The following is a 12,816-nucleotide window of genomic DNA, read 5'->3' as shown; positions in this document are numbered from 1 at the left end:
CTGCCCTAAGGTTTTTTTAATGACTATTCTACGTTTATTTTGAATGACACGGTACTTCCGTATACGTAGCCGGAAAAGGCGTGGCTTCCTTCAAGCGGCATCCCAGTTCACCGTTGTTCATTCAACATGGCAGCGGGACCGATTTCCGAACGAAATCAAGGTAATGCGACTGCCCTTTGACTAACGACGAGTGATTAATACAATTTTCCCTCCAATTAGCTAGTTTTAACGTCCTTTGTCCAGTAGTTTTCACTTTTATGCTTGCAACTATCCTATGGCTAACACGCGCATGTCCACCCCGTAGTCTTCAATTCCGCTTCATAATTCTTTTATACTTTTATGCGTCGCTATGGCCAATAAAACTACACTTGCGGCCTGTTAAATTTTTGACGGTATATTTAAGCCGCCTATATGCACGTTCTTTCGGCGTACAGTCTTAAAATACGTGCTTTAGTTATAGTTAGCATAAGATGCTACCTTGCTAACAGGGATGAATGTGAACGAACTACGGCGATAATAGAGGGACAATTTTGCACTTGTGTTTCCCTTTATGAACTCATGGACGGGTTTACACGTCTAATCCAAGTGGAGTAGGAAGGCCGAATGAACGAATGGGATTTTATTGCACCAAGGAACCTCATTGTCTGCACACAAATGCTTTGTATCATTGGGTTAAAGTTTGGCTTGTTTTCCAGATGCCACGGTATACGTGGGCGGCTTGGACGAGAAGGTGTCGGAGCCGCTACTATGGGAGCTTTTCCTGCAGGCCGGTCCCGTGGTCAACACACACATGCCCAAAGACCGGGTGACGGGCCAGCATCAGGGTAAGGAGAAAGGCCCGTGAACTGCGGCAAACGGCGGCTTAACTGGGACCCCCCCTCTTTCAGGTTACGGCTTCGTGGAGTTCCTCAGCGAAGAGGACGCCGACTACGCCATCAAAATCATGAACATGATCAAACTGTACGGCAAGCCCATCCGCGTCAACAAGGCGTCGGCGCACAACAAGAACCTGGACGTGGGGGCCAACATCTTCATCGGAAACCTGGACTCTGAGATTGACGAGAAGCTGCTGTACGACACCTTCAGCGCCTTCGGGGTGATCCTGCAGACGCCCAAGATCATGCGGGACCCCGACACGGGCAACTCCAAAGGCTACGCCTTCATCAACTTTGCCAGCTTCGACGCCTCGGACGCCGCCATCGAGGCCATGAACGGCCAGTACCTTTGCAACCGGCCCATCACCGTGTCCTACGCCTTCAAGAAGGACTCCAAGGGCGAGCGCCACGGCTCGGCCGCCGAGCGCCTGCTGGCCGCGCAGAACCCGCTGTCGCAGGCTGACCGCCCTCACCAGCTGTTTGCCGACGCGCCGCCCCCGCAGGCCATCCCGCCGCCGGTGCTGACGTCCCTGGGCGCCAGCCTGGGCTTGGGGATGCCGCCGGCGGGGCTCTTCCCGCCCATGCCGCCGCCGGGATCCATGGGGGGCATGTCGCACGCCATGGCCATGCACCACGCCCATCAGGGGCAGCCGGGCGGGCACATGCCGCCGCCCTTCCCGGGATCCCTGCACGGTGAGTTGGCCAAAAGGCTCTTCTTGGTTTTGGACTTTTTTCACCCTGCATTTAATTTTGATTCCTTTCCCCTTTTCCTCCCCCCACAGCCATGCCGCAGATGCCCATGCCTCCTCCGGCACCCCCCGGCATGGTGCCCCCGCCCCCGGCCCCGCCGGGTTCCGCTCAAGCGCGGGCGCCGCTCCCTCCCGGCATGCCCCCGCCGCCAATGGGCATGCCGCACAGAGCCCCCTATGGACCGCCCATGGGTAAGTACAAACTCCGCCTCCTCTGGATGTATTTTTTTTGTTAATTGGATTATAAAAACTGGATTAAATATTTGTTTTTTTATAGATATAAAACTTTATTTGAACTATTTTTCTTAGGAAGGAAAAACATTTAATAATTATTTGGATATTTTTAGATTTTCCAAAATGCTAATAGCGAAAGAAAAAAAATGGATAAAAATTGCAATGATTGATTTAAAAGGGGGAAAATCAGGAAATATCATTTGAATTTGATCCTAAAACAGAGAGTTGCCTACCACAATGTACTTAGTCGGGCCGTACAAAGTGATGCGGCGGGCCACGTTTGGCCCCCGGGCCGCCTCTTTGACACCAGTGGTCTAAGCCAACCTCCCTCCTCCTCCTCCCCCCAGGTCATCCGGTGCCGCCTGGTATGAGAGGACCGCCGCCCCCTCCCATGCCCCCGCCGGGGTACGGCGCGGCCCCGCCTCGCCCGCCGCCCTTCGGCTTCCAGCGAGCGCCCCCCATGCCGCCTAGACCGCCCGTGGCCCCGCCTCGGCTTCCCATAAGGGCGCCCATGCCTTAACGTGGCGTCTTTTCTTTTCCCTTTGTTTTGTTTTTTTAAAGAAAGAAAATCATTGGTTTGACATTTGTAAGGTTGATTTGTTTTAATAGCTTTGTATCTGGGGTCACTGTACAGATGAAAGACCGCTAGCCAATAAAACCTTGAGTACACGCCGTCCAATCCCTAAGTCAGTCGACATTGATGGCTAAATACGTGTTCAGAGTAAGTGTTGAGACAAAAGTAAGAGAGCCTAAGCAGCCAAATTCAAAGCACCAGCACATTTCTGACCATTTCAATTCTCAAATTTGCATTAAACAAGCTAATGATAACAGCCAATATTTTTCCACCGTTATGTGCAGGATGGTCGCCACGGCAACTAGGTGGTCCTGACCAAAAAAAAACCTCCCAAGTTCTTAAATATTGACTGAAATGCAGTAAAAAAGATGATTTTCATGTATTTTCCTGTACGTTGCACCCCGTGTGTGCGTTTTGGGGGACTCCTTAAGGGGGGGGGGGTATGCACGTAGGCGTGGACTCCTCTCAGCATCCTCTTCATCGTCCTCCTCCTCATCATCACCACCAGAGCAACAGTCTCCTCCTCCGAGCCAAGAAGGAAAGGTGCGGTGAGTACTTGACGTTCCCCCTAAAAAAAACAGCCAGTTTTCACCGCTTTGCTCGCTATTTTCCCCTGAAATAAACGGTTGCGAGGGAGGGGGCGCTTTAGGCTTAAACATGAACGTTTTTCACCCCCACGAGGACGTGCGTGTGCGGCTCTAAACTGCGCGTCGTGATTAGGTTCCGTTGGCTGCGTTTGCAGCGATTGGCCGCAACAAGCCTACTCGTTGTAAAAAAGGCAAACAAATCGGATTGCACGGACGTTTTCTTCTTTTCTGAGTGGCGTTTGTGGCTTTTCTGTGCACGGTGGGCCTTTTGCTTTCCTATTTTTTCCCCCACCCGCATGCCTGATCGGCGTCCATGATGAATGCACCCGTTTAAACAATTGCACTTGCGAGACGCCAATGCAAAAATGACGCGCAGCATCATGGCGTATGCGCATGCCTGTGCGCGTGCAAGCACATGCATGTGCGCTATTTTCAGAGTTTTTTTTTAAATTAATTGACTACTCTAAAGGAGGCAATATTGCTTTTTTTCTTTAAATGGGGCGTCGAATGGGAATTTGATGGTGTCAATTTGTTTGACTTTTTTTTCCCACATTTGATTGGCTTTGTCATCATTGGCCATGCTAAAACGTCCAATGGCATTTGAGTGCTTGGCTGTTAGTGAGTTGTGTCCATTCAGTAATCATCTTTTTGAATGAACATGTCAGAGATGAAATATTGCCACCATTTTGAGTGTACTAGTAGTAGAATATTCAATCCTGAATATTTCAACTGTAATAACCTCAAACCCAATGTACATTATCACTCACCCAGGAACTCTTATTTTTATTTCTTTCTTTTTTTTTTACCACCCCCACAAACACAGCGTGACATGTTGTTTTATGGTGGGCATCCACTGACACACACACACACACACAAAACACACACAGACAGAAATCTCCAAGGAACAGCGGTAATGAAAAGACACCCCTGTGGCTATTGTGCAAACACAACTGGGCTTTTTTTCGTTGTTGAAATGCCAAAATAAAAGATGAGCTGATGATGATGATAACGTTCCACACGATTGCTCAGACTTTGATGACCAATCCATTTCAAGCCCGGCTAGTTTTTAGCACCCCTCTGCACACACTTTCTTTTATTCCATTCACTAGCATTGTAACGCTGTGGTCATGGCGTCTTGTCGCGATGACCAATCATTTCAACTTTTAATCTTTAACTGTGGTGGTTTGTCGACAGGCGGCAAGATGGAGGACGGCTATCAGAACCGGACGGCCTTCATCAAAGGCGCCAAAGACATCGCCAAGGAAGTCAAGCGGCAGGCTTCGGCCAAAGTGGCGCGCAGCGTGGACCGGGTCAACGACGAGTACGGACGCCGCTCCTACGACCGCTTCCAAGAAGACCAAGACGACGACGACGACCTCCACGACGGCGGCCCGGACGAGGCGGGGCAAAGCGACTCCACCGAGGGCCACGACGAGGACGACGAAATCTACGAGGGCGAGTACCAGGGCGTCCCCCGGGCCGAGTCTGGCGAGGCCGAGTCGGGCCAAGGCGGTCTGGCCGGCGGGCCCGGCTCGGTCCCGCGGCCCCCGGGAGAAGCCGAGCGGCGCAAAGAGCAGGAGGAACTGGCGCGCCAGTACGAGAGCATCCTGCAAGAGTGCGGCCACGGCAAGTTCCAGTGGACGCTCTACTTTGTGCTGGGCCTGGCGCTCATGGCCGACGGCGTGGAGATCTTCGTGGTGGGCTTCGTCTTGCCCAGTGCCGAGAAAGACATGTGCCTCTCCGAGCCCAACAAGAGCATGCTAGGTAGCTTTTTTGAAAATGACCAGATGGCCTTTTACCGGGCTAAGGTGGTGTTTTCCCCTCCCGCAGGTCTGATCGTGTATTTGGGGATGATGGTGGGGGCCTTCCTGTGGGGCGCCTTGGCCGACCGTATCGGCCGCCGCCAGTCACTCCTCATCTCCCTGTCCATCAATGGCGTCTTCTCCTTCTTCTCGTCCTTCGTGCAGGGATACGGCACTTTCCTCTTCTGCAGGCTGCTCTCGGGCGTCGGGTAAGGCGGGGCGTCGGGATTGGCCGGCCACCGGGACCGCCATTCAAAGCCACTTTGGCGTGCGTGACCAGGATCGGCGGCTCCATTCCCATCGTCTTCTCCTACTACTCGGAGTTCCTGAGCCACGAAAAGCGAGGCGAGCACTTGAGCTGGCTCTGCGTCTTCTGGATGATGGGCGGCATCTACGCCTCGGCCATGGCTTGGACCATCATCCCCCATTACGGTGGGTGGTTGGCCGCAAATGAAAAAAAAGTTGAATTTCAATGTATAATTCTTCTTTTTGACTCCGCCCCCTTGTATATCCTCCAGGGTGGAGCTTCCAAATGGGCTCGGCCTACCAGTTCCACAGCTGGCGCGTCTTCGTGCTGGTTTGCGCCTTCCCGTCGGTGGCCGCCATCGCCGCCCTCTGCGCCGTGCCCGAAAGCCCGCGATTTTACCTGGAGGTCAGTCCTTTTGTCAGTGCGTCCGTCGGTCCGAGCCCGGCGCCAACCGGCCATTTTCTTTGCCCGTCTGCCACAGAATGGCAAACACGATGAAGGCTGGATGATCCTCAAGCAGGTCCACGACACCAACATGCGGGCCAAGGGACACCCGGAGAAAGTTTTCAGCGTAAGTGGACCACAAGTTCCAAGCCAATCTAGTAAAAACAATAACAAGTCGCCATTTTGGGCCTCAAGGTGACCACCATCAAGACCGTGAGGCAGATGGACGAACTGGCGGACGGCGGCACCGACACGCCCGTTTGGCAGCGCTACCGCCTCAAGATGGTGGCCTTGTGTCGACAGGTCGGCGATGGGTGAAAATGGCCGCCGGCGCCCCCGAAAGCGGCTTGCTTGAAACGGCTCTTTTTGGGGACTCTTTGCAGATCCGAAACAACGTGGCGGCTTGTTTCGGGCCCGAATTCAAGCGCACCACCTTCATGCTCATGGCCGTTTGGTCCACCATGTCCTTCAGGTAAAGCCTCCCGTCCAATCAATGGCTTTATTTTGTCTTTTTATGGAAAAACTGGCATTTTTAGCATCAAAATTGGGACACTTTGACCAATTTTAAAGGGTTTAGTTGTGTGTACCTTTAGCATAGCTAGCATGTGTTTCTCTTTGGCAGCTACTACGGTCTGACCGTTTGGTTCCCGGACATGATCAAGTACATCCAGAAGCAGGAGTACGATTCCCGCACCAAAACTTTCGGCAAGGAACGCGTGGAACATGTGACCTTCAACTTCACGCTGGAGAACCAGGTGCACCGCGGAGGCTACTGGTTCAACGACAAGTAAGCGCTAGCCCAAAGTCTGCACACCCCGTCCGGCGTGGCCGTCCCCCTCCACGTTTGTCGACGATTCCGCGGGTTCAACTCCAGGTTCCTCAACCTGAAGATGAAGTCCATGGTGTTCGAGGACTCGGTGTTCGAGGAGTGTTACTTTGAGGACATCACGTCCACGCACACCGTCTTCCGGAACTGCACCTTCATCGCCACCTTGTTCTACAACACGGGTACGCCGCGCCGTCCACGCGCTTCCAAAAAAAAAAAGTATGCAAATGACGAAATGGGAGCTGTGGAAGGCTTTTAATACGTGACGTGACGGCGGTCCAGACTTGTTCAAGTACAGATTGGTGGAGTCCAAGTTGGTGAACAGCACGTTCCTGCACAACAAGGAGGGCTGCCTGCTGGACTTTAGCGACGACTTCAACAATGCCTACATGATCTACTTTGTCAACTTCCTGGGAACGTTGGCCGTCCTGCCGGGCAACATCGTGTCGGCCCTCCTCATGGACAAAATCGGACGCCTGAGGATGTTGGGTAGGTTGTCGGCTGGGCCCAATCCCCAAGCCACTGACAGGGCCACCCCGTTTTTGTTTTTTGGGGCCATGCAGCCGGGTCCAGCGTGGTCTCCTGCGTCAGCTGCTTGTTCCTGGCGTTGGGCAACAGCGAGTCGGCCATGATCGCTCTCCTCTGCCTCTTTGGCGGCATCAGCATCGCCTCCTGGAACGCCCTGGACGTCATCACCGTGGAACTCTACCCATCTGATAAACGGTCAGTTTACTATACATTGACAAAAAAATGAGCCTTACTATAGATGGTCTTTTCTATTTTTCAGGACCACGGCGTTCGGCTTCCTCAACGCTCTGTGCAAGCTGGCGGCCGTGATCGGCATCTGCATCTTCCAGTCTTTGGTGGGCGTGACCAAGGCCGTGGCCATCCTCTTGGCCGCCGGCGCGTTGGCCGCCGGCAGCTTCCTGGCCACCAAGCTGCCCGAAACCCGAGGCCAGGTCTTGCAGTAGAAGAGGGCGGGGCATGGGCGTGGGCGGGCCCGCCCACCCGCGGCAAACTGCAAAGGCAGGAACCCCTCCCCCCTCCTATCCCCTCCGGGAGGGGCGGGACGCCGTCTCCTTTTGAGGGGGAGGCGTAGCGACCCGCTGGGTATCCCCGCCAGGCCACGTTCCGTTGGTGTCTTTTTGCATGGGTGCGTGCTAAGGAAAACAACACTTTTTTTTTTTTAATTCACCGGAATTCAGCCAATCGGTTCGAAGAATGTACCGAGAGTCTATCGTTTACATCGATACAAAAAATAATGAATACTACATGAATGGAAACAAGCTCGTTTTGCCCCAAAACGCAGCCTTTCGCCCAAATTGGCCAACGTCTTAAAGTCAACGCGAGTCGGCCATTTTGGGTCCCCCAAAAAAGTCCGCTCGACGAGCGACGGTGACGCATGTTTGTGTCGTGTTGTCTGACATTGTTGGACGTCTTTCATTTGTGTCTTTTGAAGAAAAAAAAGGCCGTCAATGGCAGGTTTTTTTTTTGCATCGTCCAAAGACGACAGATTGTTGCTTGCAGTGATTATTCTTGATCAAAGTGGGTTTTTTTTCCTTGGTGAAATGTAAGTTATGTTTTTTGGAAAGTGGTGAAACTGTGTTTCTCGTTTGATCCACACATTTTTTATTTTTTTGGTTTAAAATATTCATCAAAAAATTGAAACTTTTTTTTTTAAATGCCAAATTTGGAATTTATTCAAAATATTTTCTGTACCAATCAATCCAAAGAGCTCTGCTAAAAAAAAAGGAGTCACCTCATTGTATGCGTAGAGTAATATTAAATATATATACAGTACATATCGTATATGTAAGTCTTTGATTAAGAGACAGAGAATTTGGGGATATTTTAGGAATTGATGAGAAACATTACAAGTTGGGTGCTTCTTTTTCCATTTGCCTTGTTTACAATGAACGCCAACTTCTGTAAATGTCAGTTGAATTCAGAGAATCTATGTCACGTGCAAGTCAGAAGAAAAGGAGGGGAGGAAAGAAAAAAAAAGAAAATTAATGTCTGTATGTACGAGTATGCAATTTGTGGAACTTTTTGCCAAAAGAATGCTGTACAATTTTATGGCGTGCCGTCTTTGTTTTGTTATGATGACAAACTTGGTGATTTCAGTATTTGAATCTGAATACATGGTTGATGCTGACAAAAAAATGAAAGATTTCATTCATTCTTAAGTCTTAGTGTTTTGAAATGTTTAATTTTTCTCCCACTTAGAAATTGACCCCAAAAAAAAAAAATCCCATTTATTTTCCAGGATCATTTCATATACAATCATCCCATTTTTATTAAGACTGTAAAGTCATTTTATGTAAAGTTTCCCCAGTACAGTTGTTATTTTTAACTGCATTTTCACATTTTCTATAGTTAGCCTTGAATAATACTTTTTAAATGTAAAAATCAGGCAAAAATTAGACATGAAAACCATTTGAGTCGAGTGATATTAACATTGAGGCGGTCCGACCATTGGGAAATGGTCAGTAGAGCTGGAGCCAATCACAGCCAACTATGACTTGCCAGCCAATCACAGGGCACGGACACAACTCCAACGGGACTGATCATCAATGTCAACTATCTTCAGGTGCGAGACGCACACTGTACATCGGAGCACTCAGGTCAGTCAAGAAAAACAATGATTATAACATTTATTTTGATATTTTAAGAATTGCTCACTTGCTATAATGAACCCGCGCGCGTTTATTTTGATGTCTTACGAGTTGCTTACTTGTTACAATGAACAAGTATGCGTTTATTTTGAGGTGATGAGCTGCGGTCGCCATGAGCCCCGGTGGCCATGAGCTCCGGTAAGCAAGCAAGCAAGCAAGCAAACAAACTAGGGGGAAGGCTAAACCTCAATGTTAAATTTTAATCTTGTTTTGCTAAATGATGTCTTGTTCACGTATTCATAAGAACTCCATCGGCGTCCTTAACGCGGTGGATACTGTTATGGGGTTTAAACTACCTTTATTATGTAAATATCGCGCTAATTAGTGATTAGCACGAGGCTAGCGATAGCCGCGAGTGGCTAGTCGCTACACTAGCAGAGAGTTCACATAGTGCTATTAACTGTAGTCATACTTGACTGTGGATGCTAAATGAGCGCTAGTTAAGGTAACGTTCTGACTCCTATCATTTTGTATAATACACTTATTTGTCGGTGCGAATGGGCTAAATGCCTTGTCAAGTGTTTTATTCATGTGTTCAATTTGAATTTTATGGATGTACACATACATTGTATGGCCTGCACACGTTGTAGTGTTTTTATATGACGGAAATAAGGCTGTAAGTGTTTGTTTAGAAGCAGACCAAACTCTGTCCCTATTTTGCTTTTCAGCTTGGTCCAAAAGCTCACGGACCCCATCCGATGTTTCCACCTGCGTCCCCCGCACGCCGGTGAAACACACGACCTGTGGATTTTTGGACTTTTTCCCCCCTGTGGATTTTTGGCCACTTTGGACACTTCTCCTATTGATTTTGGACACTGGACACTCTTTTCCCCCTGTGGATTTTGGACACTTTTTCCCCTTGTGGGTTTTGGACACTTTTTCCCCTTGTGGGTTTTGGACACTTTTTTTCCCCTTGTGGGTTTTGGACACTTTTTTTCCCCTTGTGGGTTTTGGACACTTTTTTTCCCCTTGTGGGTTTTGGACACTTTTTTTCCCCTTGTGGGTTTTGGACACTTTTTTTCCCCTTGTGGGTTTTGGACACTTTTTTTCCCCCTTGTGGGTTTTGGACACTTTTTTTCCCCCTTGTGGGTTTTGGACACTTTTTTCCCCCTTGTGGGTTTTGGACACTTTTTTTTCCCCCTTGTGGGTTTTGGACACTTTTTTTTCCCCCTTGTGGGTTTTGGACACTTTTTTTCCCCTTGTGGGTTTTGGACACTTTTTTCCCCTTGTGGGTTTTGGACACTTTTTCCCCCCTTGTGGGTTTTGGACACTTTGGACACCTTTCATTCTGTGTTTGGATTTTTGTATCTCTGTGTGGGGTGGGCGATCTGGGACGCCGTGCAGGTCACGGCCAGAAGGTGAGTATGTAGGCGGGCGGTTTTTTTCTTCTTTTTTTTCCCTGTGAATTTTGGACACTTTGGACACTTTTTTTCCCATGTGGATTTTGGACACTTTTGTTCCCATGTGGATTTTGGACACTTTTGTTCCCATGTGGATTTTGGACACTTTGGACACTTTTGTTCCCATGTGGATTTTGGACACTTTTGTTCCCATGTGGATTTTGGACACTTTTGTTCCCATGTGGATTTTGGACACTTTTGTTCCCATGTGGATTTTGGACACTTTTGTTCCCATGTGGATTTTGGACACTTTGGACACTTTTTTCCCATGTGGATTTTGGACACTTTTCCCCGTGGGTTTTGGACACTTTTTCCCCCTGTGGGTTTTGGACATTTTGGACGCTTTTTTCCCCCTGTGGGTTTTGGACATTTTGGACACTTTTTTCCCCTTGTGGGGTTTGGACACTTTTTCCCCTTGTGGGTTTTGGACACTTTTTTCCCCTTGTGGGTTTTGGACACTTTTCCCCCTGTGGGATTTGGACACTTTGGAGACTTTTTTCCCATGTGGATTTTGGACACTTTGGACACTTTTTTCCCCCTGTGGGTTTTGGACATTTTGGACGCTTTTTTCCCCCTGTGGGTTTTGGACATTTTGGACGCTTTTTTCCCCCTGTGGGTTTTGGACATTTTGGACACTTTTTTCCCCTTGTGGGGTTTGGACACCTTTTCCCCTTGTGGGTTTTGGACACTTTTTTCCCCTTGTGGGTTTTGGACACTTTTCCCCCTGTGGGATTTGGACACTTTGGAGACTTTTTTCCCATGTGGATTTTGGACACTTTTGTTCCCATGTGGATTTTGGACACTTTTGTTCCCATGTGGATTTTGGACACTTTTGTTCCCATGTGGATTTTGGACACTTTTGTTCCCATGTGGATTTTGGACACTTTTGTTCCCATGTGGATTTTGGACACTTTGGACACTTTTTTCCCCTGTGGGTTTTGGACACTTTTCCCCCCTGTAGGTTTTGGACACTTTTTCCCCCTGTGGGTTTTGGACATTTTGGACACTTTTTTCCCCCTGTGGGGTTTGGACACTTTTTCCCCTTGTGGGTTTTGGACACTTTTCCCCCTGTGGGATTTGGACACTTTGGACACTTTTTCCCCTTGTGGGTTTTGGACACTTTGGACACTTTTCCCCTTGTGGGTTTTGGACACTTTTTCCCCCCTTGTGGTTTTTGGACACTTTGGACACCTTTCATTCTGTGTTTGGATTTTTGTATCTCTGTGTGGGGTGGGCGATCTGGGACGCCGTGCAGGTCACGGCCAGAAGGTGAGTATGTAGGCGGGCGGTTTTTTTCTTCTTTTTTTCCCTGTGAATTTTGGACACTTTGGACACTTTTTTTCCCATGTGGATTTTGGACACTTTTGTTCCCATGTGGATTTTGGACACTTTGGACACTTTTGTTCCCATGTGGATTTTGGACACTTTTGTTCCCATGTGGATTTTGGACACTTTTGTTCCCATGTGGATTTTGGACACTTTTTCCCCTTGTGGGTTTTGGACACTTTGGACACTTTTTCCCCTTGTGGGTTTTGGACACTTTGGACTCTTTTTCCCCTTGTGGGTTTTGGACACTTTTTCCCCTTGTGGGTTTTGGACACTTTGGACACTTTTTTTCCCATGTGGATTTTGGACACTTTTGTTCCCATGTGGATTTTGGACACTTTGGACACTTTTTTTTCCCATGTGGATTTTGGACACTTTTGTTCCCATGTGGATTTTGGACACTTTTGTTCCCATGTGGATTTTGGACACTTTCCCCTTGTGGGTTTTGGACACTTTGGACACTTTTTCCCCTTGTGGGTTTTGGACACTTTTTCCCCTTGTGGGTTTTGGACAATTTTCCCCCTGTGGGATTTGGACACTTTGGACACTTTTTTCCCATGTGGATTTTGGACACTTTTGTTCCCATGTGGATTTTGGACACTTTTGTTCCCATGTGGATTTTGGACACTTTTGTTCCCATGTGGATTTTGGACACTTTTTCCCCTTGTGGGTTTTGGACACTTTGGACACTTTTTCCCCTTGTGGGTTTTGGACACTTTGGACACTTTTTCCCCTTGTGGGTTTTGGACACTTTGGACACTTTTTCCCCTTGTGGGTTTTGGACACTTTGGACACTTTTTCCCCTTGTGGGTTTTGGACACTTTTTCCCCTTCTGGGTTTTGGACACTTTTTCCCCTTGTGGGTTTTGGACACCTTTTTCCCCCCTTGTGTGTTTTGGACACTTTTCCCCCTGTGGGTTTTGGACACTTTGGACAATTTTGTTCCCATGTGGATTTTGGACACTTTTGTTCCCATGTGGATTTTGGACACTTTTGTTCCCATGTGGATTTTGGACACTTTTGTTCCCATGTGGATTTTGGACACTTTGGACACTTTTTTCCCATGTGGATTTTGGAC

At 48.7% G+C, this 12,816-nt stretch overlaps 2 protein-coding genes and 1 long non-coding RNA gene across 5 annotated transcripts in view; 2 read left to right on the top strand and 1 right to left on the bottom strand.

Moving 5' to 3' along the window:
- LOC144214688 (uncharacterized) overlaps positions 1-12,816 on the bottom strand; it is a 53,909-nt gene that overhangs the window by 7,427 nt on the left and 33,666 nt on the right. The gene's annotated exons all lie outside the window — the stretch shown is intronic.
- On the top strand, positions 33-2,527 carry sf3b4 (splicing factor 3b, subunit 4). Its single transcript, XM_077743681.1, has 5 exons — positions 33-160; positions 696-824; positions 888-1,568; positions 1,658-1,816; positions 2,206-2,527. The coding sequence occupies exons 1-5, from the start codon at positions 127-129 to the stop codon at positions 2,376-2,378; spliced, it is 1,176 nt and encodes a 391-aa protein (XP_077599807.1). The 5' UTR covers positions 33-126; the 3' UTR covers positions 2,379-2,527.
- Positions 2,887-8,524, top strand: LOC144214937 (synaptic vesicle glycoprotein 2A-like). 3 transcript variants are annotated; one of them, XM_077743678.1, is made up of 13 exons: positions 2,887-2,980; positions 4,214-4,783; positions 4,850-5,030; positions 5,102-5,253; positions 5,340-5,473; positions 5,550-5,639; positions 5,708-5,815; positions 5,896-5,984; positions 6,135-6,299; positions 6,387-6,520; positions 6,621-6,827; positions 6,902-7,061; positions 7,126-8,524. In XM_077743678.1, the coding sequence occupies exons 2-13, from the start codon at positions 4,222-4,224 to the stop codon at positions 7,307-7,309; spliced, it is 2,166 nt and encodes a 721-aa protein (XP_077599804.1). In that variant the 5' UTR covers positions 2,887-2,980; positions 4,214-4,221; the 3' UTR covers positions 7,310-8,524. The 3 variants fall into 3 exon arrangements, with proteins under 3 accessions (XP_077599804.1, XP_077599805.1, XP_077599806.1); XM_077743679.1 differs by having other exon boundaries at positions 2,904-2,975; XM_077743680.1 differs by lacking the exon at positions 2,887-2,980 and adding an exon at positions 3,255-3,278.

The sequence above is a fragment of the Stigmatopora nigra genome, chromosome 21, assembly GCF_051989575.1.
Source record: "Stigmatopora nigra isolate UIUO_SnigA chromosome 21, RoL_Snig_1.1, whole genome shotgun sequence".
In the NCBI taxonomy this organism is placed as follows: domain Eukaryota; kingdom Metazoa; phylum Chordata; class Actinopteri; order Syngnathiformes; family Syngnathidae; genus Stigmatopora; species Stigmatopora nigra.
This window is presented reverse-complemented; position numbering and strand designations above follow the sequence as displayed.